The following is a 26,007-nucleotide window of genomic DNA, read 5'->3' on the forward strand; positions in this document are numbered from 1 at the left end:
GATGTAAATCGCAAGTCATCTGGGTGGCTCCTCGATCACAACAAACAAACAAATCCACAATTGCGCCAAGGATGAATGCGGAGAAGAGTTGGCCTCACAAGTCGGCTGCGGAACTCGCTCAGATTATCACTACTGCATGGGATGTCCCCATTATTGAACATGACCTTGTCAAACCCACGCCTGAACTCGTTCAACGCATTTACTCGGCGATATTGCTTGACGTGCTTTCACTTGATGTACAGAAGTTTGATCGCGACAGGCAAATGGTTCTCTCAGAGTCTGGTACAGAGTATACTGTATGTTGTTTTTGGCGCGCCCTCGACGTAGAGGCAGCTTTTTATGCTCTTCTACAGGAGTATTATTATGAATCTACAACGATGCAAATGCTCCTTTACCAATTGTCGGTCCTCCCACTCCCTCTTTTTGGCCCCCCGCCAATGTCTCTTTTTATAGGGGACGGGTTGCAAAGGTTGCCAAAGTCAAGACTTTCACTATGCGAGACTTGACTCGACCAGACCCTGTCCGCATCAATCGCATTCTCAGTGCAATCGTCAATTTCATGGCCTTCGGGGACTCTCGAGGCTTCCCTGAGTTTCTGGAAAACCTTTATCGACGAGCTGAGACTACGCGGGAACGATACGAAGATCGGAGAGAGGAGCAGGATACTTTACAACAGGAGTACGCTGAAGAAAGGCACGCTGGTCTCCATTCCAGCACTCTACAGGCTCTCATTCCCCACGCTGTAGACAACAATTTGAAGAAGAAAAGCAGTCAGCAAGAGGGATTATGCTCGAGATCCAGGAGCTGGAGAGTGAATTGAATGGCCTGATCGCTGAAGCACGCCAGCTCAACGAGAATGTCCATGCACTTAAGGCACGGAAAAAAGAGCGCTCGGATACCCTGGTACTGTCCTCCCATTGTGACTATATCCAGCATTGTCTGATTACCTGGAATAGCAACAACTGACGACAGAACGAGAGAATCTCGTTAGGTCCAATGCTGCTGACAAAGGTCGTATTGTCAAATCGCCGGAGCGTGTAAAACAGAAGAATGCCAATCTTGCTGAATCCGCCGAGGCACTCAAGCCTCAACTCGGGGGTGTTGAGGCGTCCGTGAAGAGCAACCAGGCGAAGATACATGCCCTCCACGATGTCCAAAACGTCCGTAACCATGCTTCATGTGCGTCTCGCCTCCTTACTGCTTACTTGTGTGCCGCAGGACGTGAAAGATGCCACGAAGGACCTACAACTTCTTGAGAAGGACCTGGGGAACCTTCGTATCAGAGACCAGTATCACCATGAGAGACGCAGCAATCTGTCTGAGAAGAAGGAGGAGCTTAAATCTGCGGGAACGAAATTTCAGGTTTAGCTTTTGCATGTTATGATAATGCTTTCATTGCTAAGGTACTTCCTACAGCATGCGGAGAGGCAGCGCCAATACACTCTAGATAAATTGCAGGTCCGTTTACCATCCTATCCGTCCTAGTTCTAACGTTTACTCGTCATCAACCCAGCGTATACGTGGGACACATGAGGAGAAGCAAGAAATCGCTCGTCGGAAGCACGAGGATTTGCAAGTACGTCATCAGAGGCTGGTAAAGCTTCGCGACGAACGACATGTCGAGCATCACACCCAGAAAGAGGACATGGACAGAATGGCAAAGGAGGTATGCAAATTCATCCTGCACCATGCCGCACAATCTGATGCTAAGGTGTGGGATGCAGCAAGACGCATTCGTCACGGAAAATCAAAGTGTGTCACAGCACGGTAGTCTAGCCACTGGCACTGAGTCCCCGATCCCCCCCTACAGCCGAAGTGGACGCCCTTTCTACGGAATACTACAAGATGGCACGCATGATCGGTACGTCTAGCTATGGAGGTGTTTCTACTCAATTTTCCGACATTGATTCTGGAAATCATAGCAAATTACATGTTCGATCTTGATAAAGAGCTGGATCTCCAAGTCTTCAGTAATAAGCATGTCCTCACCACGGATGACCATAAAAAACATAAGAAAAAAAAGAAGGTCAAGGTGGCTCCAGCCCCGGATCAAGAGGAGTAACATGGGAATCTACTTTGTGTTGCAATGGTTCTAAGTCCTTGTATCCCTATTAATTGCCTGCATCTCAACATCATTGCCTTGTATGTATACTTAGATTTCATCCGTGACCCTGATGCGCTGGCCTCAAACAAATGGAACTATAAAATAAACTACTACGCGCCAATTAATCTTTCTTAACTACTTTTGAAATGTTGTTTCCCTAAAATCTTGAATGAAGTCCCCGTGTAAGCTAAGAGTGGTGAATAATGCTTTGTGCGGCTCGATGTAAAGCGGTTCCCAAGGAAACTTTTCACCATCGATAGAGAAGAGCGACTTTTTGGAGGAACTAATTGGCTCTACTCGAAGCGCTTTCACTTTGAAGTAGTGTTGCTGTGAGAATGACATGGCACCGTCAGTCTTGCATGTCCCGACCAGAATATCAAAAGAAGGGGCTCACAGTCTTCATAAAGAAGGCATGACCATACTCTGCACCGTTCAGAGCTCCCAATAGTGATGCCCGGTCAGTCTACGGTATTGGTGGAGTCAGAAAGCGAGCGAGCGAAAAAAACAGAGGAAGGATGCTCGCCACTTCTTGTATGACCACATCAAGTAATCCATCTGCCGGTCTAGCGGCAGGGAATTGCAACAAGTCGCGCGCGACGTAGGGTTGTGTACCAGAACTAAACAAAATTGCGCGAACCAAATCCCATCCCGGTTTATATCACCCTCATTCGCGGTTCTGAGTGAATGACTTACTAAAGATAGAGAATAGGCTTGTCGAATACTACCCAGTCAGAGTGACCTCCATCTGGACTTTCATTGGCGTACTTGTCCTCCGGCAACGATGACAATGATAACGATGGGGGATCCTCTGTGGGTTGTTCAACATCAACTGGCCTAGTGCCCATTTTGTGTTCTCGAATCCTTTCCAAGAGTTTCTGCTTGTCAGATTCAACGACTTTCATCGAGACTTTGATGGGACATGGTTTCTTAGCAATCACTATGGATTGGTCTCAGGATGAGAAATCGTGCAAAGGGACATCGTCAAGAGAGTGCGTTTTGGAACTCTTACATCCGCGCAGATACCCGTAGATGAATCGGCTGTCTCCCATCCATCTTAAGTGTTCCGTCCCTGCGAAAATCGCGATCAGAACCGGGTCAGTCGAAAGTCCATTTGCCGCGAGGCACTGAGACTTACCAACGTCCAGGTCGGACATGAGTCCCGCAGCTTGCGTGAAAAACGACCAACTACGCTTCGTTCCTTGTGTGACCGAACACATGTCTAGATGCATCGGCTTCCCTATAAAATATGAATTCGACTCTAGTGCCGATTTCCAATAACTTTACCTTACCTTTGATCACATTCAATGCCGCCAATCCAACATCAAAGCAACCCTAACAGTGTAGAAATCCCGCAGTTCATCCTGTCGCCTGTGTCTCCCACAGTTTCGCAAACGCACCTTCATCCCTTGTAAATTCAAATTAAACCCATTCGCAGATCCAGTAGGAATCGGTACTACTGGTACAGTTCGCAATGCGTGGACAGAGTCATCCGTCCTAGATGCAATCCCATTGATGATTTCGTGTGGGAGACCATCACCAGAAAGTGAAGCGATGGCGTCGTAGTCCAGGGACATCGACGCTGCTATTTCCTGCGCATGGAAGCGTTTCGTTGTGTCTGTTTTACATTTTCGATACGACCAAATGGTGAGTTGACATAGCATATAATGACCCAGGGACTAAGAACTGAAGAAGATGACGCACATTGAACGTCCAAAAGGCATTTCGCCGCATCGAAAATAGGCTTGACTCGTTTCTCGAATGCCTGCTTTGCCTTTCCCTGTATGATAGAACCAAGAGTCTTACTCAGCAACTCGTACAAGATGAACGAATGCAACGTACCGGCCCACCCTTAGGGTTAATGAGGACTTTGACCCTTCTATGTGGCCGTACACCTTTCATACCCGTCTAATAAGTGGGTCTGCATGCAAACAAACTAGCCACTAAAGGAAAAGAAAAAAACTGACCAGCGTAAGCTAATTCCACCAATCTCGTGCACCATTCCATTGCCACCTCCGCACCCACACTGAACACACCCACAACCTTCACAAGCACAAGTCTTCCCTTGTCACTTGCGAGCGTTGAAACTGTCACAACATTCCTTTCAACTTCTGAGGTTGACACTTCCGCCCAGAGGACATGGCGAACATCTGTTTGAAGAGCTGGTTTCTCGGAGTACGGCCCTGTGATAAAAAAAAAACAGTGAAAATTGCCCCACGTAAACTCAGCTAGTAATTTGAACCAAAGCTCACCCTTCGGAGTGTCATGCAAAACCAAGAATTGCATATCCGAGAATTTGAGCACGCTGGGCTTTCCTTCAATGGTGACAGGCAGAAACGTGTTGGCATCGTCCTCATTCATCGTGGACATGAATAGTTGCTTGTTATATGTCGCACGGCGGTTACGCGACGCGTATGTGGAGAAACTTTGCAAATCAACGATCACAACTTTATTTAGGAATTCAATGCCAAAATAGGCAATCTGGATGTGAAAAGAGAGATACATTGTACAGCATAATACACGACGTGTCGCAAATATTCAGTCGCAAGTTATCCTGCAGATCCTGGTCAGATCTTGGGGTGTTATAATCACGGCATCGCAGCCCAACACTCTGAGCACGATATCACATTGTCATTAGGTATCGCACTCAGCTCACACATCTGTGTGGCGCAAAGGAACAAAGCGACAACAAAGGGTATTGGAATGCCACTTCAACATGGGGAGTGTTAAAAATCAGTTCTTGGATTTAGCATTCCGAGAGGGGCGCCCATCTTGGTTAATCATCAGGCACAAGAACCTAAGAGCAGATGCCTACGGCTATAGGACTCAGAAAACGCCGCATCCCGTCTGATCTGCGAAGTTAAGCTGAGTGCCGCTCAGTTAGTACTATGGTGGGGGACTACATGGGAATCCTGAGTGCTGTGGGTAGTGGTTTTTTTTTTTCCTTCCTTCCTTCTTTCTTTCTTTCTCTTTACACTTTCACATTATGATCGATCAGATTGGTCGAGTTGGTTATTGTAAACCAAGACCAATGTTTACACTGCATCCAGGGACTACGAGCTAATGAATACAAGAACGTGCACAGCAAACACCGCTGGAATGTATGTGGTAAACAAAGGAACAAAGGAGTGTAGGAAAATGATCGGTTCGATCTGGACTCAATACGATAACAATTGCGCGCGGATCGCTCTCGAGGGAAGAACAGAAGCACCTTCAAATCTGGGATTTGCTGTGTCGGATCTCGATCTCGCTTGCCTACGGATCCATCCAAATAGCGCAATTCCGCCTGGGCTGCTCGCGGGAGCGCCCTTCAACGCTTCAACAATAGGTTAGCAAGTTCCGAGATCCCACTGGAGGTATATGCAAGACGCATTGTCGATGAATATGCAAAAATCACCCACAAATTGTATTCCACTGTTAGTATGGATACACATGTATGACACAAAGTCCATTAAAAGAAAGTAGAAGGGATGGTAGAAAGATTAGTGAAGATGATGAATAGCTAGGATCGGTGGGGGCGTCTCCTCCAGAGCAGACGCAAATCTGATATTGAAAGCCGACGACGGGAGTTGGGCCACGTCGATTGACCAGGTATCGAGATTAATGGTAGATCCAGGTGAGAGGCCCCAGTAGCCCGAGACATCATATGCGGTTGCCGCTGTTGGGAGGTTCGTGGTAAAGCCAGAGATTGGGAACGAAGGAAGGGATAACCGTTAGGTTCGAACATTTCGCATCTAGTGTAAGGGGGGAGTTCTTCGTAGGCGAACGTGTCAGCGTCGGTTCTCGCACCCTCGCTACCAATGTCCGGACGATAATAGGGACTGGTCCACGTTGTGATCGGTGTGTTGTGATTGATATAGAAGACACGACCAAAGCGATCAACGGCACGCTCCCATCCGTCCCATTCATAAGGCAGACCTTCAACCGAGAGCCCGCGGCCACTGATATCGCGCACATTGTCCATGTCCGTAGCATTTGGCCAAGCTGCAGGAGAGGGGGAACGACTACTGGAGGCGATGTGGGTGTCAGTAACGGCTTCAAGGACAGGGGGCACAGTCCATAGTCGCGAGCCAACAGAATCAGTTGCAAAGGGAGAGCTGGCGATTGAAGGGAGATTGCGGAGGACGCCTGGCTGCCCATTATTATTCAAGTTCGAACGCACTCGGTTGGCCACCGGCAGAGCAGGGGATGAGGAGGGAGAGGATGCTTCGAATGAATTGCTCCTTCTGGGACGGCTGGGCTCGATGACGGCGGATGGAAGGAGGCTCTCGGGGCCCAAGGCATGAGCAACTCTTGATTGAGGACGTTCAAGACAGTTTGAATTGTAAGAGATGTTGTGCATAGACAAACGAACGATGAGCTCTCCTCTCGCAGAGAGGTTGTCACTTGATTTTCTAAGCTTTAAGTGAAAGAGCTCTAAAAACCAGAGTAAGAACCAGTTGCGCATTGAAATTTGAACCCGTCCTCAATACCTTTCTTTAATCGTCCAGCGCGAGCATTCATATAGTCTTCAACATGAAGATCAACGAGCCCAAGGAATCCGCTATCTTGCTTCTTCATTCTTTTTTGATCAAAAATCCTAATCGTGATAACAGATTCTTCCTGAATATTACTGTGGTCAAAAGGGCCGGAATTAATATCAGTGCAGACAAGACAGAATAATAAGTACCCACATATCGAACGACTCGTTCCAGTACGGGTTAAGGGTATCTTGCAATACGCTCGTGGTAAAGGTCTCGACCGAATCAACGGTCATGAAAGCAAAAGGGTCGGGGAGTTTAAAAACGTCGCGCTGTAATAAACGATCGGCCGCAACAACTGTTCAACATCGATTGATGAGTAAATTGCAAGGGGGGCACCGATCTGGCAAGGTCTTCTTGCCTGTGATGCCTATCGCAATAGTCCTAAGAAAGTAAATTGAAGTGAAATGTTCATGATTTCGTGCTTGTTGATTACTCACGTAGATGAAATATTAGTATGGCTGCCCATGAAAGTGTAAGTGTCTAATTTTTACGTCTTCGGTAGAAGGGGAGAGGGGGAGGCTGAGGTGGAGAGGAGACGAAGAACTATGGGCGCTGTAAATAGCTCTCCACGAACAGATGTACTCGCGAGTCCAATACGGTGCGTTCATATCTTGCATAGCATTGCTCCCAGGCGGGACCGAAGCCGCATCGTTCGCGTATCCAGGTAGCGCCTTTGATCCGACACGAAAACCTTTGTGCTGTTGCAATAGGCAGTACGGTGGCTTACAAAATTTGGAACACCCTCCTCTATCCGATCGGCTGTCCTGTTGGGTGCTAACCAGACACTAGCGATGAAAAATTTGAGCCATTACCCATGGCGAGCCTAAGATTAAGGTTGATCCACGCACCGCCTCGCCATTGTATGATTCGCATCATTTGAGGCAATCCTTACTCAATTGGATCAGATATGGCAGTCCTGCGCCACACTTTTCGTTTAGAAACGCACAGACTTGGCCACCGAGTACTGTGGAAGCATTGGTCTCGTTCCCTGATAGGCGCCCGCCGACAGGGGTCTGTTCGTTCTGAGCAATTAAATAACACACAATAAATTCGGCCAACTCCGCTACAATATTGAGTCACGATCAACCACACGTGATATGTAGACAGTACCTTTTTTCATCAGTCACTCCCGCTAGACACGGGCAATCTAATAGCATGCCCTTCGGTTTCGCGGCATTTGGATCAAACACGAACATGAAGCTATGCTCTCCCTTTCGAATCCCGGAGATTCTAGGGAGATTCTGCAACAAGGATCAAACTTGAAGCTCAATGCTGTGCGGGGAAACTGATGTGATGGTGTTTCTACGGGTGTATACTATCATATCTACCTGATGCCAGCCCGGCGCTTTCATGGTCCGAATGCAGCGCGTGCGTCATCGGTTGCACACACACAACTGGTGACTGGCGACACAAAACGATGCTGCCTGGGGTGTTTACAATCTCATGGTCGCATCTCATGCACAGTCAAATGCGATTTATAACTCTGTTATGCGAGGGGGGGAGGGCTGTCTCAGATGACAATTGATACATATCAGACGTCGACGATAAATTTTGGTCAGAGTTGGAAAAAAAAAATTCAGAAATTTCGTCTCTACGTACACCGGCGCCGGCAACCGCATTGCATACATAATGAACGATACATGTACATGATGATGGACGCCGATATCGACGGTCCATCCGGGATACCGTCATGCATATTTAAGTAACATAGACGTGCATCAATTATTTATTTATCAATGTTCGTCAACCTGGGACACCGGGAACGTCTGCACATTAATTACAATGTTGATCGACGGGGGCCGACGCACAGGCACAAATTTGACATAGGCTTGATCGACGCAATATTGCGACGACTGCTCTCCAACAATCCAATCGATACCAACAATGTCAACGTAGTCTCTTAGCCTTCCCAATGTCTATATCTCACTCGCTCCATCTCCCACCAATTCGGAAGAACAAATGTCCAACCATCCTTAAATACGCAGCAACATCTGACGCCGTGCATGGAGCACTATCATTCGTATCATTCGACGAGTCCAACTGTTACCACTTAGAGAGGTGAGACTGGACGAGATGATTTGACAACTTCAAAAACAAGCTAGAACACACGTCTTCAGCGCTCATCAACAAAAACCGAGTTGAAAACACGGGGCAAAGTACAAAAAACTTTGACAAATTTGTTCAGTATGTAAAGCGAAAAGTCATGAATGGAGTTAAAAGATTACTTAAAGTTTGGAAGCCCTACACACCCATCTTGAGATACGGCAAAAAAGGCTGGGTGGCGAGGCCCCTAAATGGAAGGAAAAAAAAAAAAAACAAGGCCCATTCGTGATCCTGCCTGAGATCCAAGGCGTTAACTCTGAAAACGCCACAAAATGGGGGAAGTGGGTATTTGGTATACGTATTTGTTGATTTGTTAAAACCAGAGGCAGTGATGGGTTGGGAAAAGGAGCGTCGAGAAAGGGAAGTAAAAGAGAAGAAAGAAGAGAAGAAGAGACCGGCACGGGAAGTGCGCGTGGGGAGAAGAGAATGATGAGCCTATTGTTTGAAAATCATACCGAGTCCCAAAGAATGGAGAGAGGTTAGAGAAGGATTTCGTGTAGAAATGATCAGAGCAACTGCCAGGGCTCGGGATGTTGGAAGCGGGATGGGTGGAGTGTTGATGCAGAACGGGGGTGTGGAAACGTAGCTATCGTCGAGAACAGGGAATGTCCTAACGAAAAATAAAAGACAAGAAATTCCTTAGTCCTCCTTTCCCGCTGTTTGGACGTTCCTTCTCTATACCCAAGTGCCTTCAACGTACGCGCGGCCCAAACTATTCAGAGTCGATGGGCCAGAAAGCATACGAGCATTCTCCGAGACACCCCACAGGCTTCCATCCGTAATACCTATACACATATGCGAGAATCAAGGAATCAGGGAAGGGTACCAACCATGTCAGCAAGCTCGAAGAAGGAAAGAAGAGTTGGGGGAAAAAAAAATAAGAGTGTACGAACCGAAGGCACAATAACCAGTAATCCATGAAGTGCTCTCCATCCAGCTGATAACACCCGCCATGAAGGCACGAACTTGAGCCGGGCTGGGATGAACCCTTCCAGAGAAATCCTGTTCAAGTCATCGCACAGGTTCATTTAAGAAGAAAGGAATATGTACAAAGGGCGACAGGACGTACCGTGCAAGCGAACTCGGTGACCATGATAGGGAGATGGAATTTGTTGTAGAATTTAGTCATGTAACTGATAAAATCCTGGACGTTCGTTCCATAGTAGTGCAAGTTTATCATGGAGACCTATGCCAAGCAAAATAACAAAAAACCAGACCCAAATCAGATTGGCACCCGGCGGATGTGATTGAACGTGCACATACGCCACAGTGAGGGCCATTTGCATTGCCGCATGCATTGAAAAAGTCGATCATCCACTGGAATCCATTCGGAGCGGTAGTGACAGAGGGCCCCACAAGAACGACTCCTTTCTTCGCCAACCAGCCCACTTCCTGGTTCCAGATTCGAGCCGCGTCAGTTGGAGACAAGTTTGCTTGGGAACCCAAGTTACATCTGTATGTTGTTCATAAGCATCAAGTAATGAAAGGAGAGGATAGGAAATGATGGAGGAAAGATGGAACCGATAAGGGGGAAATGTAAAAGGACGAAGGAAGAACCACACTGACTCGTTAAACCCGATGATACATTGGTAATTCCCTCGTACCTGTCGGAATTGCTGGATAGATTTCGTGCCCCAGATGGTTGAACAGGGCATGAAGCCGACTTGTTTAACAACATCAGAGACAGCTGGTTTCCAGTTGTAGAAACTAAATGCATGTGCCCCATTTTATTGTTGGTTGAAGACGACGGAGAGATTAAATACCAAAGCACGGTCAGCAAAACAATAAAAAGAGACGTTGGGAAAGAACAACGTACTAGCGGGTCTTCGATGTCTTCAGAGCCTGGAGGAGGGGCTTTGATTGGCCCGTGTAAACAATGCAGACTTTTCCCCCTCCTCGTTCTTCGAGATCCGAAACGCCGGAATCTCTGGGAATAGTCAAGTTACGAGGTTGGTTATGACGAGCGACGGCAGCATCATGTTCACCACCATGACCGTGACCGTGTCGAATGGAGAGAGCGTTGGTAAGCGTAGCGAGAGTGAGTGCGGAAGCGACGATTGTGCGGAAGAACATCATTCTGGACTAGGAGTGATGGAGAGAGAGATAGGGAAGTGATGTGATGTGAGCTTGGGGTGAGAGTGGTCGAGACAAGAATCGGGGGGGTGGTCGCACCTCGTGGGAGGGTGGTTCTGATCCTCAAAGGTGTAAGTGCAAGTCTTGAGAAGGAGAGCACAGCACTGGAGGGAGCGGTCGCTGACGCTGGGATATATAAGGAGTGGCTGGTTTGTTTTTTTATGAAATTTTCGCTGAGGAAGCGTTCGAAGACGGGGAGGAGCAAAACAGGTTGTGATGGTTTGTTGGTGAGAAAGAGAAAAAAGAGGACTAAGAACTTGTCAAACGCGGCCACTCCAATTGGAAATAACATTTTGTTGCCATTTAAAGTAATGCATTTTTGTCTTATTCTTTCTATTGCCAATTAGTTTACCAATTTAATATTACCTTTTTCGGAACAATAGTTAATTAATTATTGTCATTTTTTTCCCGTACACGTGCCCTGTGCTTGGTCCCGTCGGAGACCATTTTGCGGTTACGATGTGATGTAACCATCACCGGTCGTCTACTACCCCAGAATACCGAGCACACTCAGGCTCGATAATACCTTCCTTCCTTTCACCCCGATTGCGGCGTACACATCCTATCACAACGTACAACACCGAAGATGCACGAATGAGTTCTTCCGTTTGGCGGCCACACACATGCCACTCTCGCAGTGATTCCGCAGCTTGGAAACTAATGGGTACCTGAGGGTACACTATACTTGGGTAGAATCGAAAAACCGGTCCACGGACCATGGAATCACTATCCTCAGGGCATCCGCGGAATGCCAGATGAGGTTGCGTGCATAACGAGACTGCGGATGGGCAACCCGGATGAATGAGTGGAGGGGAGGGGAGGAACGAAAGCAAAAGATGGGCACAGGTTTTCATTGAAAGTCGCCTTTGGTCAGTGCACAACCGCAGCTCCGATATTTTTTCCGCTCTGATGCTATATAGCGCCCACTTCCCTGTGAGAATACACTCCATGCCACTCAGGGTATACTACCCTATGTGCGATTGGTATGGTATCGGATCCGGCACCTTCGCACCGTACGGTCGCCCAAACTAAGCACCGTTTAAGACATAGAGAGTCAAAAGGCGCAGGAGTACCGGTTCAACTATCGCCGTTCATTCTTTCTGCGCCGCTCCACGCAGACGACACGATGTTGCACAGAGTCGGCCTTCGAGGTCATTAATATGATCGAGGTTCGAAAGGGTACGGAAAGAAGAAGGGGGTTCGGAACGACTTTTGAATGGAATGGCCGCCACTGAGCAAGAGCTCAGTGGTCCAAGACCGAAATGGCTGCAGTGGTGCAAGTGGAGGTTCAAGTTGTTCGAAGCGATGCGATGTTCGTGGCTTCGACTTCCATGGCCAAGCGCAGATGTCGGTGGCGCCATCCGAGAACCAACAGCAGCTTACCGCGGCTTGGTTCACTTCCACCGATGGTTTTTTTCCTCCACATGATGCGTCTGCAAGCTATCGGTGGTTATCCATATGTACACAAACGCATGTACTGAGCTCCTTGTGCACAGCGCACTGGCCATCGAAGTGCAGAGCAGATCGAGCAGAACACCAGTGAAGCCACTAACCATCGCTCATGAAGCATCGCAAGGCACGGACCCCTAAGAGGCTGTCGAAGCTGCCTGTATAATGGTGCTTCCGAATAATGGTGTTGCCACACATGTGTCAGCCATGTCCGAATGCCTATGCCAAAACAAAAAAAAAAACGATGTAGGAATTCAAGTTCATGCCCTGATTGTCCTTCTAAAGCTCTTTAGACTTGGCCAGAGCCCCCCAAAGGTAGAGTGAGAGTTGTCGCACATGTGCCTCATAGAGCTGTCTGCAGCACTGCACGAATGCCAAAGTACCTGGGTGAACCCTAAAGTATGCAAATCAAACTCAGCAGGGCCAATGATTCCCCAACAGTCGACGGTGGTCGGGCAAAAAGGTTGAATTTGCAGAATGAAGAGTTCAAACACAGCGCCCCACGTTGCTGAAACTCGACCAATCCTCAGGTGCGGGTTGTTGCGGACGTATGTCACCATATGTGTGATTGAATGGGGTTCTCCTCGCGGGAGCGTTGGTGTACGGCCAGATTACATACGCTAGATCTCTAGAACAACTGCTGGTGCATCGTTCGTTCGCTGTGGTGATTATCCAATGGATATCGAGTGCTCGCTCGCCTACCTCTCTTGGATGGATGGATGGATGGATTCATTTTAGAGTACGTAACCGTGCCTATCGGCATATGCCGTACTATAGTGACTCGGATGAAAAAAGTGTGGAGAACATAAGGATGTGAAGAAGGAATTTGTTTGACCTAGGAAGTATGAGACATCGAGTAATCAATGGTGTGAAGGAGAATAAAGTGAGATGAAGCAATAACACATAAAGGGGCATGCGACCCCTGCACTGAGATTGAACAACGGGTGAGGGAGAATGAAGGTGGAAAGAGATTGGATAGAGAAAAGGACACGCGACCCCCAGTGTTGGGGTCGCATGTTTTGCTGCTGTGTGCCTATGGTTAAGTCAATGGTTGAGTGCGCGGTTCTTGCGGGTGGGTGAGTTGGAGGGTGCTTTCACGGGTTTATGTCACGGTAGGCTGGTGAATGTTCCAGTGGCAGCGAAAGGCGATGGGTGTTGGTGGCATCTTGCTCATGCTTGTTGAATAAAGGCATGTGGCAGATAGGCCTTTGGTAGAAGGGGTAGTGGAGAGAAATGAAAGTGTTGGGGTGACGGCAGGACTTGAACCTGCATTCCTTGCAGTCAACTTTTTGTCGGCATATGGGGCTATCGTTGGCGCTACCACTATCGCGCCTCGTCACGAAGAGGTAGTGGAGAGAAAGATGAATCGGAAGGGTGTTGGGGTGATGGCATGACTTGAACCTGCACTCCTCCGGCCTGCCCATGGACTTATGGAGGCTACCATTGGCGCTACCACGATTGCACCTCACCATCCCAAAAGGTAGTGGAGAAGAGAAAAAGAAGGAAGGGTTGGGGTGACGGTGGGACTTGAACCCACAGTCCTCTGGCCAGTCCCGTCTGGGCTTACGGAGGTCACCATTGGCGTTGCCACTATCGCGCTCGTCATCCCAAAAAGGTAGTGGTGAGAAGAAAAAGGAAGGGTTGGCTTGACGGCGGGACATGCACCCGCGCTCTTGCATCTCTCCAGCCAGTGCGGCTCTGGGCTTACGGGGTTGCGGTTGATTGGCATTACCACGGTGGCCACGTCATCCTCCCTTCAGATGTTAGAGGCCTAATTAGTTTTAAACAGGGGCACCGCGTGAAGGTTTAGGCCCGTGCCGGGTGTTCGCTGTGGTAGCAGAACTCCCCCTCGACTGACATCCATCGTCGAGGCCCGCCTACCTCTCTTCCCGAGCCCTGTCCCGCTAAAGGCTGGTCACCTGCCTTATCGTTTGCCGAAGGCTTCGATCAAGTGCGCCGGGTAAACCCGGCCCAGAACCCAACTTCTGCACGTGCCAGTCGAGAACGGCACCCATTTTGCAACCAGCAGACTACTATACGACGAACGCACAGCATCTCTTCCAAGGCGACACTAATGTTTAGATACGCAAGGAGTACTGCTATGCAAATCCAAATGCTCAGGGTCCAATGTTTACCCGGGAAGAAGTTTGATTTTGAACACGTTGGAACTTTCTTCTATTCCGTTCATTCAAAAATATGAGCTAATTAAAATTAACTGGCCGAGCTTTGCGGGACATTGGTAAGGTTTGAGACGACAACTACTCAAGCGACTCCGCGAGAGCAAGCTTCCCCGAGTGGAGAGAGTTTCCTCGTTTCTTGCTCAGTGTTCTGCGGTAACCAGTTGGCGTCGTCGTTAACACCTCCGCTCCTCTTCTTACTACATCAATAAAGAAACAGGGACAGCGGACACTAGGCTTCTAAGGATGAGCTCCAAACCTGAGGCAGTCGAAGGTTTCCCTTATCGCGAAGGGTTAAAATCTCGTATTCGCTCTTTGGGTAAATTAGAATCGTGGAAAGTTCGTCAGGACCCAAGTACGATCGCTCTCAACCCAAATTATAGTAACAAGGTGCGGTAAAATTCATCCCCTTCTTCTCAGATGCTGTCGGTCAGTCGGAGAGGAAACTTTTTTTTGGCTAACTGCCAGAAAACACATCTCAAATTTCAAATCTTAAAGAGAGGGAGGAAAAAGAAAAGAAACAACTCTGATTATTGATATTTCGTTTTGATAATAGGATATGGATCCTACTCCTCCTCATGAGAGAGTATGGACAATGCTCTCATTCATATCTTTATGGGTGTCTGATGCGTTCAATACGGCAACTGTGCGTTTATCATTCTTTTTCGTTTATTTCAGCAGCAATGCTCACGCTTTCTGTCTCCCGAAATCCAACGACTCGACCCTTTGAATATCAAAATACCATAATCCAACCCCTTCCCCACTTGTCAAATTAATACTGATTATCCAGTGGGAACTGGCCTCCGCTTCGATAGCGATCGGATTAGGCTGGAAGCAAGCCCTCCCAGCCGTAGCATTAGGCCATTTCTTGATTGCACTCGTCATCACCGCCAACGGAACGATTGGAGCCCGATTACACGTCCCTTTCCCTGTCTTGAATCGATCTTCCTTTGGGTTCTGGTTTAGTTATTTCACGGTTATTAGTCGGTATGTTAAGCTCCATTGGTATTGATTGTGAAGTGATTCGTGTCTTTGTGGTTGTTTGGTTGCGTAGCGTGGTGTTGGCTATGTTCTGGTTTGCCATTCAGACGTTTACGGGCAGTGAATGTGTCTATCAGGTAAGTGATCTCTTGAGGTTCATCATTTTTCACCGCACGGAGCCTCGATGATGCAAACGATGTATTCGGGGTATGTAGTGGACGCTTATTTCCTTTGCATTTTTTTGGCGTGTTTGGTTAGATGATTAAAGCGATTTGGCCTTCTTTCGCCCACTGGCCAAATCGCCTTCCTGCTTCTGCAAACATCACCAGCGCAGGTAAGGGATGTGTCTCCTTCTCACGGCCCCATACTTAACATCAAGGGAAACTTGGATGACCCTTATTCTTCTCGTTCGTTATCAGGTTTACTCTCGTACTTCATCTTCTGGCTCATTCAATTCCCGTTCCTACTCGTTTCGCCGCAGAAGGTCCGATGGCTTTTCACTGTCAAGGCCGCTTTAGTTCCTGTCACGTTCATCGCTATGATGGCTTGGGCATTCTCCAGGACGGGAGGTGGACCTCTTTTCGATCAACGAAGTAGATTGCACGGAAGTGCATTATCATGGGCTTGGTTGGGCGCTTTGAACAGTGCACTTGGTGAGTTAATTTTCATCGCCGAAGTAATTGATCGAAGCACTTATTGGTTGTTTTGGGCTCTCTTCATCGTTCTTGGGTGGGGTGGGAATAGGGAATTATGCTACTCTGGCGGTGAACATTCCCGACTTTACGCGATACGCCCGCAAACCCAGCGAGTACGTCACAGTTCGGATGACACGCGACCCCACGTCGTATCATCCTTCTTCCGTACTGATACCCCCCACCCTTTTCGTTCCCTTTTCTCTCTGTCCTCTAGTCAATACGTTCAAGTGGTCATCATCCCCATCCTTTTCACCTTTGCTGCTTTCATCGGTATCGTCGTCACATCCGCCGGAAACGTTCTTTACGGTTCATACATCTGGGATCCATTACGTTTGATCGATCGTTGGGACAATCGGGCTGCGGCTTTCTTTGCTTCATTTTCGTTTGCATTGGCTACCCTTGGAACGAACATTTCGGCCAACTCTATTTCGGCCGCTAATGATTTTACGGCTTTGGCGCCCAAGGTGAGAGCCCCTGGCGGTTTGCGGATATTCATGACACGCATGCAGGTGTCGCCGGTTTCCCATGCTTATTCTTCTTTTCGACGAATGCATGAGGGAAAAAGTTAAACTGACTGCGGAGGGTTCATTTTTTCCACTAGTACATCAACATTCGGCGGGGTCAAATCATTTGTGCCATCATTGGTGGTTGGGCCCTCTGCCCATGGAAGATTCTTGCTCACGCTATTGGTTTCTTGACGTTTATGGCGGGATACACAGTCGTTCTGGCACCTATTTGTGCCGTAATGGTCACGGACTACTGGGCCGTTAAGAAGCGACACGTAGATATTCCGAGCTTGTATCGACCCGATGGGCGGTATGCTTATTGGAACGGTCTTGTGAGTGCTTCCTTGCAGGTGAGAAAAGGGTCGGTATTTACACCTTCCGACGATTCCATTACGTTAGAATTGGAGAGCGGCGTTGGCATTATTGTGCACCGTTCCACTTGGGCTTCCTGGGTTGATAAGTACTATAAATCCTGCGATTAACGTTGGATCAGGAGGGAATCACCTGTTTTCTATCTCGTACATCATGGAGGTAAGTCATTCCTCCCTTCTGGCTCCCTTGAATTCTTTGACATCCGAAGAGTAACTGAGTGGGTTCCTCCTTATACGTCTGTTAGTTCGTCGTTGCTGGGGCCGTCTATTATTGTGTTTCCGCTCTTTTCCCAGCTCGCGAGTCCATGGTCTCACAAACAATTTACTCCATTGAGGAGGCGTCCAGTCCGGGGGAGCATGAAGACGACGAGCAGAAGGTGTCGGGCGTTTGAAGGAGACTTACCCTTGTATTTTCAAGAGCTGTAGGACTCTTTATGATATAATGGCGATATTTATTTAGACAGGTGTTGTTATGCGTTTTGGCTTTCAGGTGGATGATGCATGTTGTCCATGAATCTGTGGCGGTAGTGGGTTACTTAGGCCCATACAATGCGATGGCCATTGCAAACCAAGAAGTAGTATCTGGTGCCTCTTTTGTCCAGGCAGGACTCCAGCCTCTGACTGCGCAATATTTTCATCCTGATTCCTGAAATAGTCCTTATTTTCTGGTCTACAACCAGTGCCTCACAACAGTCAGCCTGACATAATGCTCAATGGAGCACATAATTAATCCCCACATAGAATGCGTTGATCAGCATTACAGACCATAAAGAAAACAACAACACAAATGCAGAATGCAGGTCATAAGTTAGGCACAATTGCAGGAGATGATAGTCGGTGATCCCAGCTGATCACGCAAACAATTGCTCTCAATCTAAAGGCCGTTCCAAGAGGAACGAAAGAGTTGGCTTCAGATGTGTCACGGAGAAAGCGAGGGGCACGATGTTAATACAAATAACTCTAGTGAAAGGATTGGGGGGGAATCCATGGAACCGAAGAAGAGCAATACCGACGATAGAACCACATGGAAATCAAAAGTGGATTGGGTGGGACCCAGTTCGGTGTCGCGAGAGCACAAAAGGTTGCGCAAGCGAGCATTCTTGCCCGTAAGCCGCTTTGACGTTCTGATGTTACTGTTTGAGACGGCCGCCACACTCGCTAGCAGAATAGGCGTACTATGATTGTCGCATTGAGAATCTTCGCAGAATTGAGATCCTGCAAGTCCGACTGAACTGGTGAAAAACCTTCCATCCATGGTGGCATTCGAGGGCCTCTTGAAATGGTCTAGCGACAATAAAGGCTTCGTCAGAGGCCAAAACAGAGAAAGCTGAGAGACTGACAACTCTGCGCTGAAGTTGGTCGGACTGGGTCGTCTCCCTCCTCCGGTTTGAATCCACGCACTCTATGTTCTTAGAATGTTCCTTGAAAAGCGTATGATTTGGATGGTAGGACTCAAGGGGCGATTCTGACGGGTGGTGCCTCTTTCGCAGGCACGGCATGATCGAGCAAGATATCGAGAGAGCGCCAAAAGGTGAACGAGCCAGAGCAGACTCCCCTTCCCGAGTCTCTTTATGCGGATTCGTTCGCCACATCATAAAGCGACAACTCAAACTTAACATGGTCGGTTTGTAGGCAGGTTACCAGCCTCTATTGGTGTGTTGGCTTGAATCACGACGCCACTACTTCGAAAGGATCAACCAAAGCGCATTGCCACATAATTCGTCCAGGGAAAATCATAGTGCTAAGGATATAAGAGCCCGCCACCAAAAGGGACGCAGGTGAGTGCAAAGCATTTCACAGAGCAAGCCCAAGCACTCAGAGACAATACATAAGACGCAATAAATTCGGCCAACTCCGCAGAGACAGAATTAAATAACTTGGGATTGGAGCCTCGCAAGAAACGCGTTCACAATGCCAACCATACTCGGCGCTGCCCAGACGGCGAGCTCTGTCCTACTCCGACTTGGGACCTACATATTTCTGAGGATTGTTGGTCTCGCCGCACTGAACCCCTTCATTGACTAACTCTAATGCTCACTTCAGATTCCAGGAGCCATTCTGTCCACTGTCTTACCAATACTATTTCTTGTATATTTGTTCTCATTTACAGTGGAAAAGCTTGTACGGCTCTCTGGGCGCCAAAGTGAATCAGAGTCTGCGGACATTGTAGATGCCAAATATACACAAGATGGTGCGGAGACTAAGCTGGATGCGACAGACGTCATCGGGGTTACCGTGAGTTTATATCATACTGCCCCTTACATGAAGTATTTAGGCCTACGATGTCCAGGTAAAAACTGTACCATCATCAGTTACAATAAGTACTATACTGTTCAACCTGCCGACTCTGGCGCCTTGGGCGAAAGCTATCGGTTTCCTCATCAATTTAGCATGCATCGCGATGGTGGCCGATTTCGTAGCTCGGCCATTCTATGAAACCCACGAGGATCTTGTCTTCACACGCGTTGGGGCTGTTTACCATGATGCTGCAAAAATTGTGGTTCGATATCCTCGCCCATCTGAAGGGCTTCGCATCGTCTGGAAACAGATGGACGGCACTGGCATGCTGGCTTATTCGGATTCGGATGAAAGTGGATGGGTCGATGGACCTTCTTTGGACCTGAAGGCTGAGGATGATTGGGTGGGGGTCACTCGACTTGACAGCCTGTGGGCAAGCACCAGATATCAATGTAGGAGATTGGATGCTGGTATGGTTTGTATCCTGATATATTTGCCCTCTACCAGACCGTCTGGCAACTTTGAACTCTACGTTACTGCCATACCCAGCGACGCCGATCATCTTCCGCACGTTCCCTGACCCAAGACTGCCCGGATCACACTTCAAATTCATCGCGACTTCTTGTTTGGTGAGTCAGGATGCCTGAGGCAAACCTCCAACTTAAGAGCGACGGTTCGCAGCTGCCGAATTTCCCATACAATCCATTAGCCCCAACCACCCGGCTCGAAGGATTTAGGCTCCTCAAGCAACAGCTTGATTCAACGTCTACAGGATCAACCCCTCCTGGCATTAGCATCCCAACTCAGGGTGCAACTGTGGAAATTGCAGCTCCGGCGGTATCGGCGGAGCCGCAGCTCACTCCCAACGCTGTTGAACCATCTAATTCATCTGCATTACCCGTTCATCAGGCACCTGCAACTGAAACCAACCATTCCAGCCAGATTCCAGTCGTTCGAACAGAAACAGAAATTTCCAGTCCCCTCCCTTTTATTGGAACTCGGCACTCGGCTTCCTTTGTCCCAACGGAGTTCATGATTTTTATGGGAGGTGAATGATCATAGTCCCAGTATTTTTACTTCGCTGACTTCGCACATTGAAGATTTCATCTACGCCGACGTTCCGTACTTCATTGGAGACAGCAGGGAAAGTTACAATCGCCTCTACAGACGAACCTATGCATCTGAAGAGTTCCGTCAGGTGTATGAGCAGCTTCGTAAGTTGGGAAGTCACTGATCGTTCGGTTTTCAATATCTTGACTCGGAATCAGCTGTCTTGAACATCTACGATGATCACGAGTTCAAGAATGATTTCGAGGGTCGGTCAAACGACTCCACATACCTGTTCGCCAATGCATCAGCTGCGTTCTCTACGTATCAGGGCAACGCGAATTACCATACCTACACTGACGCTAGCGGGCGCGTGGTTAATTATTTTGATTTCAAATATGGCGATGTTGCTTTTTTCATTTTGGACACCAGAAGGTATGGAAATTCGCACTTCCTATGATGTCCTGTCTCTTATCAGCATTCAGGTATCGATCTGTGACCGGGAGGAACACCACTGAAGAGGAAACACCTACTATCCTTGGGGAGAGACAACTAGCCGACTTCCATCAGTGGGCTGCCCGGGTGAGTCAGTTCCGAATTTATTGCATCATTGATGCCTACCTCATTGTGACCATCAAGGTAAACTCTACGGCCGCATTCAAATTTATCATTTCTTCTGTCCCAGTTTCAGCTCTTTGGGGTGGCCCGAACGGCCAGGTCGATACCTGGGCCGGTGCTCTCGAAGAGAGACGTGTATTCCTAGACCTACTAGAGTATATCCCGAATGTGATCATCCTTTCGGGTGATCGCCACGAGTTCGCCGCTGTCGAATACATCACTGGCGCACGGGAATTCTCCATCAGGCAAGCCACGTAATTGCTACTGATTTATTTCAAGGCTAACTAATAATGGCTTCAACAGTCCGCTTAACCAATTCTACATCCCATTCTTTAAGACCTTCGACATCAAGAATGGTCAAACTCGCAAGATCAAATATGTGGTCAAGGAGGAAGTGAACAGGTCAGTAACAGAATTTGAAATTGTGGAACAAATTCCCGAGGAAAAAATCCTCGCTTATCTTCCAAGTGGAAATCATAAATGGTAAGCTGCCTTAATCATGTCTTTGATCTGACCCACGCGCTTAACCCCGTACACCCCCCTGACACAGGGGTACCTTCGAGGTTGATACGACGAATGCTTCTAGCCCTACAGTGACCCTTGAACTTAGCATCGATGGGGCGAAAGCATGGACGTGAGTTTGGCGTCGTTAAAATCACCAGATTCTCCGCTGATTCACGTACTGCTTGACACAGACACACTATCGTCGGCAAACCAGTGAAATACACTGGCAGCACTGCCCTTGGTACCCAAATTGCCCAGATCAGTGGGTCGATAAAAGGCATGCTTGGGAGGCTCGGAAAGATCTTCGGATAAACATCGCTATTGCTCGATTCTGCAAGACAGTGAGTCTGTTGTAAGTCTTATTTGAACCATCGATTGCTGTACATAGACGATTGCTACATTATACTATATCCTCTGCCTTTGCTTTACCTTTTCCTTTGTCTGTCCTCTGAACAGCGACATAGAGGTCGCTATCGTCCTCGGTTATCTGGAATTGCGGTTCGCTTGGGACCCCTGCTGAACGTGTTGAGGGCTGTACCGTTGCAGATTGGACGGTGTTGATGGTTTCACGAGCAAATCTCCTTTGAACAGCTTTGTAGTGCTCCATTTCCCCTTGACTGACACTTGGGACCAGTCCTCGGAGCGCCAGCTCAAAATCCTTCCGGGAAACCAAGACGTCGATCTCTTCAGGCGTCGCCAACTCGGCAAGATAGTATTGTGGTGTGAGGGGATGAGGATGTGAGAATGGTGGGGGTTCAGCATTGAGATCAGCTGTGTTAAGTTGGTGTTAGCGTTTAGCACCAAACAAGACCCGGATTCCCACCTATCTTTCGATCTACCTCTTCAGCTTTCCTTGCCATTGCCCTCAACATTGCATCAGAGCACAGTGCATAGAAGTCGGCCCCTGTGAAGTTGAAGGGACACTGCTCCGCAATGTCGGCAAGATCCAAATCCGGATCAAGACGAAACTTGCGTGTGACGGCCTTGATGATGTTCAACTGTGCCTCGTGTGTATCACTAACACCCAGGTATAGCATGCGGTCGAAACTACACACAAGGATATTTAGCGATAATGGGTGTCTGGTAGAAAGTCATCATACCGTCCAGGCCGCAGAAGTGCAGGATCTAGCAGGTCAGGCCTGTTTGTTGCCCCAATGACGAACACGTCTGCCCCTCCTTTTCCATCCGCCATCCCGTCCAGCTCGGCCAGGAGCTGGCTCACTATTCTGTCCATAACGCCACCGGAGTCGCCATGGTTCCCCCTCTTCGGTGCAACCGAATCAAGCTCATCGAAAAAAATGACGCATGGTTTAGCGTCGCGGGCCCTTTGGAAAACTCTACGAACGTTCGCCTCCGACTCCCCGATGTACATGTTGAGCAGTTCGGGGCCTTTAACAGAGAAGAAATTCAGAGAACATGATGTTGCCACGGCTTTCGCTAGCAGGGTTTTCCCTGTTCCCGGTGGACCATACAAAAGGATACCCGAGCGCTTCTTTAGTCCGTCTGCGAAAAGCTCAGGATATTCCAAGGGTAGCTGAATCGTGTCCAGGATGTCACTCTTAACACTCGCGAGTCCACCAACGTCATCCCAGGTAACGTTCGGGATTTTCGGTGCGCCAATGCTCTCAGAGAATGAGGACCTGGCGTCGTTGAGAGCGACATCGAAGTCTGCGGCTGTAAGTACGAGACTGCCATAGAGGTGTACTGGGTTGGACGACTCCAGCCTGAAGTCTACGTGAGACTACGCAAGACAGGGCAAAGTTGCAAAAACTGGACTTACGACGAGGTAGTTCGCTGAAGAGACTTTAACTGTGCTCGTTGCACTAAATCAACAAGGTCCCTGGCAACCAAAGCAGCAGTTTGTGATGCTAACGATTTGATGTTGACATCTGGGGTACAGGTAAATGACTGCAATAGTGTGTGTAAGATTTCGAGACGCTCTGCTTCATTAGGTGACTGTGTACAACTATCAAAATCGGTGAAATTACAGAGTTGCGATATGCTTACCTCGAACTGAATCTCGTGTTTGAAGCAGCTTAGGACACCCTGTGGGATCTTTTCTGGCTCACTTGTAGTTCCAAACAGAAATACAGGGTATCCGGTTTCTTTCCAGCTTTTCCCTAGTATTAATACACAATCTTGCAAGATTGTTGCCATGGGTGGTTCTAAAAGCACACCAAGTCAAAGGAATCACGTCCAACAAAAGAAGCGCCATACCTCTTCCGGTTTCTAACGTCTGGGTGTTCCGAGCGAGCGCCTCCAAATGACGTAGCAGGAAGATACAGGGAGAGCACGAAGCTGCTTTCTCTACTCGAGCACGTAGAGTACCTTCGGTCTTCACATCCGTTTCCCCTAAGACCTCGAAGCAATTGACCTAACGTTTCCAGAATTAGAACCAAAATACTAATCTAAGCTGGAGAGGCTTGCCTCAAGAATATGTATTCCAAGCTTCTGTGCAACCCAGAGCGCCGTAGTCTGCTTCCCAATTCCCCTGGCTCCCTTCAGAAGCACGGTGAGGCTGAGATCAAGATCAGATGCCGAAGGGACCAACGCGGCGGACACCAGGTTGACCAGACGCTTGAATGGCGTGTCTGACAGATCCTCATCTACGGATGCTGGGAGAGGAACAAAGCTCGATTCTACTATGGGAATTAGCGAAACACCGCAGTAAAGACTGAAAGGAACATTACCTATCCCTAGGTAACTGGTCACATCAGGTACCCTAGAATGCTCTAGGCCGGCTTGCACCATCTTAGTCACCTTCGAGTCAACCCAGCATCCTAATTCACCCATGGTGGACGCAAAATACGTGCTCTCCCGCTCCGAAATATCGATATCAACTACATCATGCTCGATATTCGTGATCTTGAAGTATACAACACCCGTGTTTACTGGGGAGGACAATGGGAAGCTAACATATGATCAGCACAATTCTACGTCAACATCGAACATTTTTCTTACTTCTGATTCAAGGTGAATTGAACGACATCCTCTTGCCCCTCAGTCGCTTCATGCTCTTCGTCGCTCGACTCAGCGATTTTAATCACTTCGTCACTGATACGCCTGGAATCTTCAAGTTTCAAACCGATAGCGATCAGATCACCAAGCTTCACGAGCCTGACTTGACTCTCAAAATATTCTTTCAGTGCAATGAGGAAAAGGGGTTGGTACACCCGATCGCTCGCATGGGGAGAAGACACTCGCGCGATTGTCACTGAACGGGCGATGGGCAGTGGTGGGGGCGGGACCCGAAAGGAGTTGGCTGGAGGATGAGCTGCAAATCTGATGCAGAGGGTGCTAAATTGTGAAGTAGCACTGGCGACGCTGCGACACTCGACAAAGAACTGACCGGTCCATGAATAAGAATAAGGTTAGGAAGCAATTCGCCTACGTACCGATAATGCAAGTGATCATTCGCCAGTACCCGAACCAATCTTGAGGAACCCTCTGAATCGATAGTTGCTACAGCCTGCGCAGTTTGATGCGATATCAGAAGCGTTATAACGGGGAACTTCCTATAACATACCCAGTCTCCACTAAATATTCCGGTCTTCCCTAACTCCCCAGAGCTCACATGGATAAAGGATTCAGGGTCGTCTCCTTTCCGACTTAATGATGACGGAATAAGCTTCGGAAGACTTTGAGCGATGAGGGCCCTCTTGGGCAGGTCCTGTCCATCTGCTTCGATCGCGCCTCCCGTAGATTCCAAGGATATCGCATTTTTGGCTCCAAATAAACCACCACTAAGGGTTGATGACAATGACCCTGCCAAGAACCCTTCCCCAATTTCGATTCCATCAATAGAGTGAAGGTCTGACTCCAATTCACTTTCAGTCGAGCATGGGGAACTCGTAATATCTTCGTCACTGCAATAGGGACTGTTTGGGTGCGAGTCTGTGGATGTCACTATGAATCTGGTTACAAGCTGCTTCGCCATTCCCTCGGAGACAGGTTCTGCTGACACTATCTCGTAGAGGTGGTGGACAGCCCGTCCCTTAGAAATTCCGCTTTCTGGTACCCATTCATCATCACTTGGTGTCTCTGGCACCGAAATAATATCTCGAGTCCGCAGAACGCGTGGAGATGCATACAGCCACTTTTCAATCGCTGACGGTTGTGAACGGGAAAACAATGAGGCGGCATCAGAGCGAGCAGCTAATATCACTTCCGTAAGAACAGGTGGTTCGGCCAGGTAAATATCATGGGTTTGTGTCCCTTTGGAAGGCAAGAAACTCGTGGGACTGGTGAAAATGTGGGGATACGTCTCCTTCCATGACCCCGGAACACGAACTCCGATACCCTTCGGTTCCAGACACACATAAATACCATCAGTAAGGCGCTACCCCTTAATGGATCCACCCACATCGCCATCTTTCTTTCCCCAAGCAGTGAAGGGCTGGTTCCCAACTGACCGAAGCTGAAATATGACACCTGTTGGGCTATCACCCAGAGATAAAGCTTCACAGACGTCTCTTCCGAGCCTTACAACATCATCATGGATGTCGTCGTCATATGTGAGGGGGACGGATATTCGTCGCGATGAGCCAAAAATTAAGCTCAT

General features: G+C 48.3%; 10 protein-coding genes across 10 annotated transcripts; 4 read left to right on the forward strand and 6 right to left on the reverse strand.

Annotated features, from left to right (window-relative positions):
* Positions 1-17: 17 nt before the first annotated feature.
* On the forward strand, positions 18-2,284 carry EI90DRAFT_3153515 (Nuf2 family-domain-containing protein). Its single transcript, XM_039065865.1, has 11 exons — positions 18-296; positions 354-400; positions 454-693; positions 747-903; positions 957-1,160; positions 1,219-1,362; positions 1,417-1,458; positions 1,514-1,666; positions 1,725-1,752; positions 1,811-1,861; positions 1,923-2,284. The coding sequence occupies exons 1-11, from the start codon at positions 72-74 to the stop codon at positions 2,060-2,062; spliced, it is 1,431 nt and encodes a 476-aa protein (XP_038917925.1). The 5' UTR covers positions 18-71; the 3' UTR covers positions 2,063-2,284.
* Positions 2,153-4,151, reverse strand: EI90DRAFT_520471 (ATP-NAD kinase-like domain-containing protein). The gene is made up of 11 exons (XM_039067726.1): positions 4,069-4,151; positions 3,944-4,009; positions 3,806-3,881; positions 3,502-3,719; positions 3,394-3,436; positions 3,240-3,341; positions 3,114-3,173; positions 2,798-3,041; positions 2,628-2,721; positions 2,499-2,567; positions 2,153-2,431 (listed from the first exon to the last, which is right to left on the reverse strand). The coding sequence occupies exons 2-11, from the start codon at positions 4,001-4,003 to the stop codon at positions 2,240-2,242; spliced, it is 1,158 nt and encodes a 385-aa protein (XP_038917926.1). The 5' UTR covers positions 4,004-4,009; positions 4,069-4,151; the 3' UTR covers positions 2,153-2,239.
* A 1,432-nt stretch (positions 4,152-5,583) lies between these two features.
* EI90DRAFT_3121525 (uncharacterized protein) lies at positions 5,584-6,857 on the reverse strand (the record flags this gene model as incomplete). The annotated part of the gene is made up of 4 exons (XM_039063407.1): positions 5,584-5,759; positions 5,813-6,517; positions 6,574-6,713; positions 6,775-6,857. 4 exons carry the CDS (start codon positions 6,855-6,857, stop codon positions 5,584-5,586), a joined length of 1,104 nt encoding a protein of 367 aa, XP_038917927.1.
* Positions 6,858-9,036: 2,179 nt separating this feature from the next.
* EI90DRAFT_3051408 (uncharacterized protein) lies at positions 9,037-10,758 on the reverse strand. The gene is given in 7 exon segments (XM_039059838.1): positions 9,037-9,091; positions 9,102-9,512; positions 9,621-9,729; positions 9,797-9,913; positions 9,991-10,180; positions 10,294-10,434; positions 10,544-10,758. The coding sequence occupies 5 exon segments, from the start codon at positions 10,380-10,382 to the stop codon at positions 9,403-9,405; spliced, it is 615 nt and encodes a 204-aa protein (XP_038917928.1). The 5' UTR covers positions 10,383-10,434; positions 10,544-10,758; the 3' UTR covers positions 9,037-9,091; positions 9,102-9,402.
* Positions 10,759-11,133: 375 nt separating this feature from the next.
* Positions 11,134-11,943, reverse strand: EI90DRAFT_522621 (uncharacterized protein). The gene has a single exon (XM_039067729.1). It carries the CDS (start codon positions 11,808-11,810, stop codon positions 11,334-11,336), a length of 477 nt encoding a protein of 158 aa, XP_038917929.1. The 5' UTR covers positions 11,811-11,943; the 3' UTR covers positions 11,134-11,333.
* A 1,320-nt stretch (positions 11,944-13,263) lies between these two features.
* On the forward strand, positions 13,264-14,271 carry EI90DRAFT_3180855 (uncharacterized protein; the record flags this gene model as incomplete). The annotated part of the gene is made up of 4 exons (XM_039066361.1): positions 13,264-13,385; positions 13,514-13,691; positions 13,794-13,924; positions 13,997-14,271. 4 exons carry the CDS (start codon positions 13,264-13,266, stop codon positions 14,082-14,084), a joined length of 519 nt encoding a protein of 172 aa, XP_038917930.1. The 3' UTR covers positions 14,085-14,271.
* Positions 14,272-15,045: 774 nt separating this feature from the next.
* EI90DRAFT_2916008 (cytosine-purine permease) lies at positions 15,046-17,431 on the forward strand (the record flags this gene model as incomplete). The annotated part of the gene is made up of 10 exons (XM_039054572.1): positions 15,046-15,132; positions 15,277-15,473; positions 15,541-15,604; positions 15,726-15,801; positions 15,887-16,120; positions 16,212-16,275; positions 16,377-16,626; positions 16,764-17,000; positions 17,068-17,199; positions 17,285-17,431. The coding sequence occupies 10 exons, from the start codon at positions 15,046-15,048 to the stop codon at positions 17,429-17,431; spliced, it is 1,488 nt and encodes a 495-aa protein (XP_038917931.1).
* A 475-nt stretch (positions 17,432-17,906) lies between these two features.
* On the reverse strand, positions 17,907-18,863 carry EI90DRAFT_3051421 (uncharacterized protein; the record flags this gene model as incomplete). The annotated part of the gene is made up of 3 exons (XM_039059839.1): positions 18,380-18,863; positions 18,216-18,323; positions 17,907-18,163 (listed from the first exon to the last, which is right to left on the reverse strand). Coding segments are annotated over exons 1-3 (450 nt in total), but the record flags the coding sequence as incomplete, so codon positions are not given.
* EI90DRAFT_3153520 (PhoD-like phosphatase-domain-containing protein) lies at positions 18,862-21,871 on the forward strand. The gene is made up of 12 exons (XM_039065866.1): positions 18,862-19,028; positions 19,083-19,274; positions 19,330-19,729; positions 19,785-19,906; positions 19,959-20,325; positions 20,378-20,491; positions 20,546-20,759; positions 20,810-20,906; positions 20,964-21,196; positions 21,246-21,425; positions 21,493-21,576; positions 21,638-21,871. The coding sequence occupies exons 1-12, from the start codon at positions 18,951-18,953 to the stop codon at positions 21,756-21,758; spliced, it is 2,202 nt and encodes a 733-aa protein (XP_038917933.1). The 5' UTR covers positions 18,862-18,950; the 3' UTR covers positions 21,759-21,871.
* On the reverse strand, positions 21,687-25,741 carry EI90DRAFT_3051428 (P-loop containing nucleoside triphosphate hydrolase protein). The gene is made up of 12 exons (XM_039059840.1): positions 24,973-25,741; positions 24,842-24,915; positions 24,695-24,790; positions 24,408-24,626; positions 24,137-24,357; positions 23,874-24,085; positions 23,664-23,820; positions 23,454-23,611; positions 23,227-23,402; positions 22,547-23,170; positions 22,270-22,493; positions 21,687-22,217 (listed from the first exon to the last, which is right to left on the reverse strand). Exons 1-12 carry the CDS (start codon positions 25,381-25,383, stop codon positions 21,847-21,849), a joined length of 2,943 nt encoding a protein of 980 aa, XP_038917934.1. The 5' UTR covers positions 25,384-25,741; the 3' UTR covers positions 21,687-21,846.
* Positions 25,742-26,007: the final 266 nt, after the last annotated feature.

This window comes from Cantharellus anzutake (assembly GCF_015039405.1).
Source record: "Cantharellus anzutake strain C23 chromosome Unknown EI90scaffold_16, whole genome shotgun sequence".
Taxonomy (NCBI): Eukaryota; Fungi; Basidiomycota; class Agaricomycetes; order Cantharellales; family Hydnaceae; genus Cantharellus; species Cantharellus anzutake.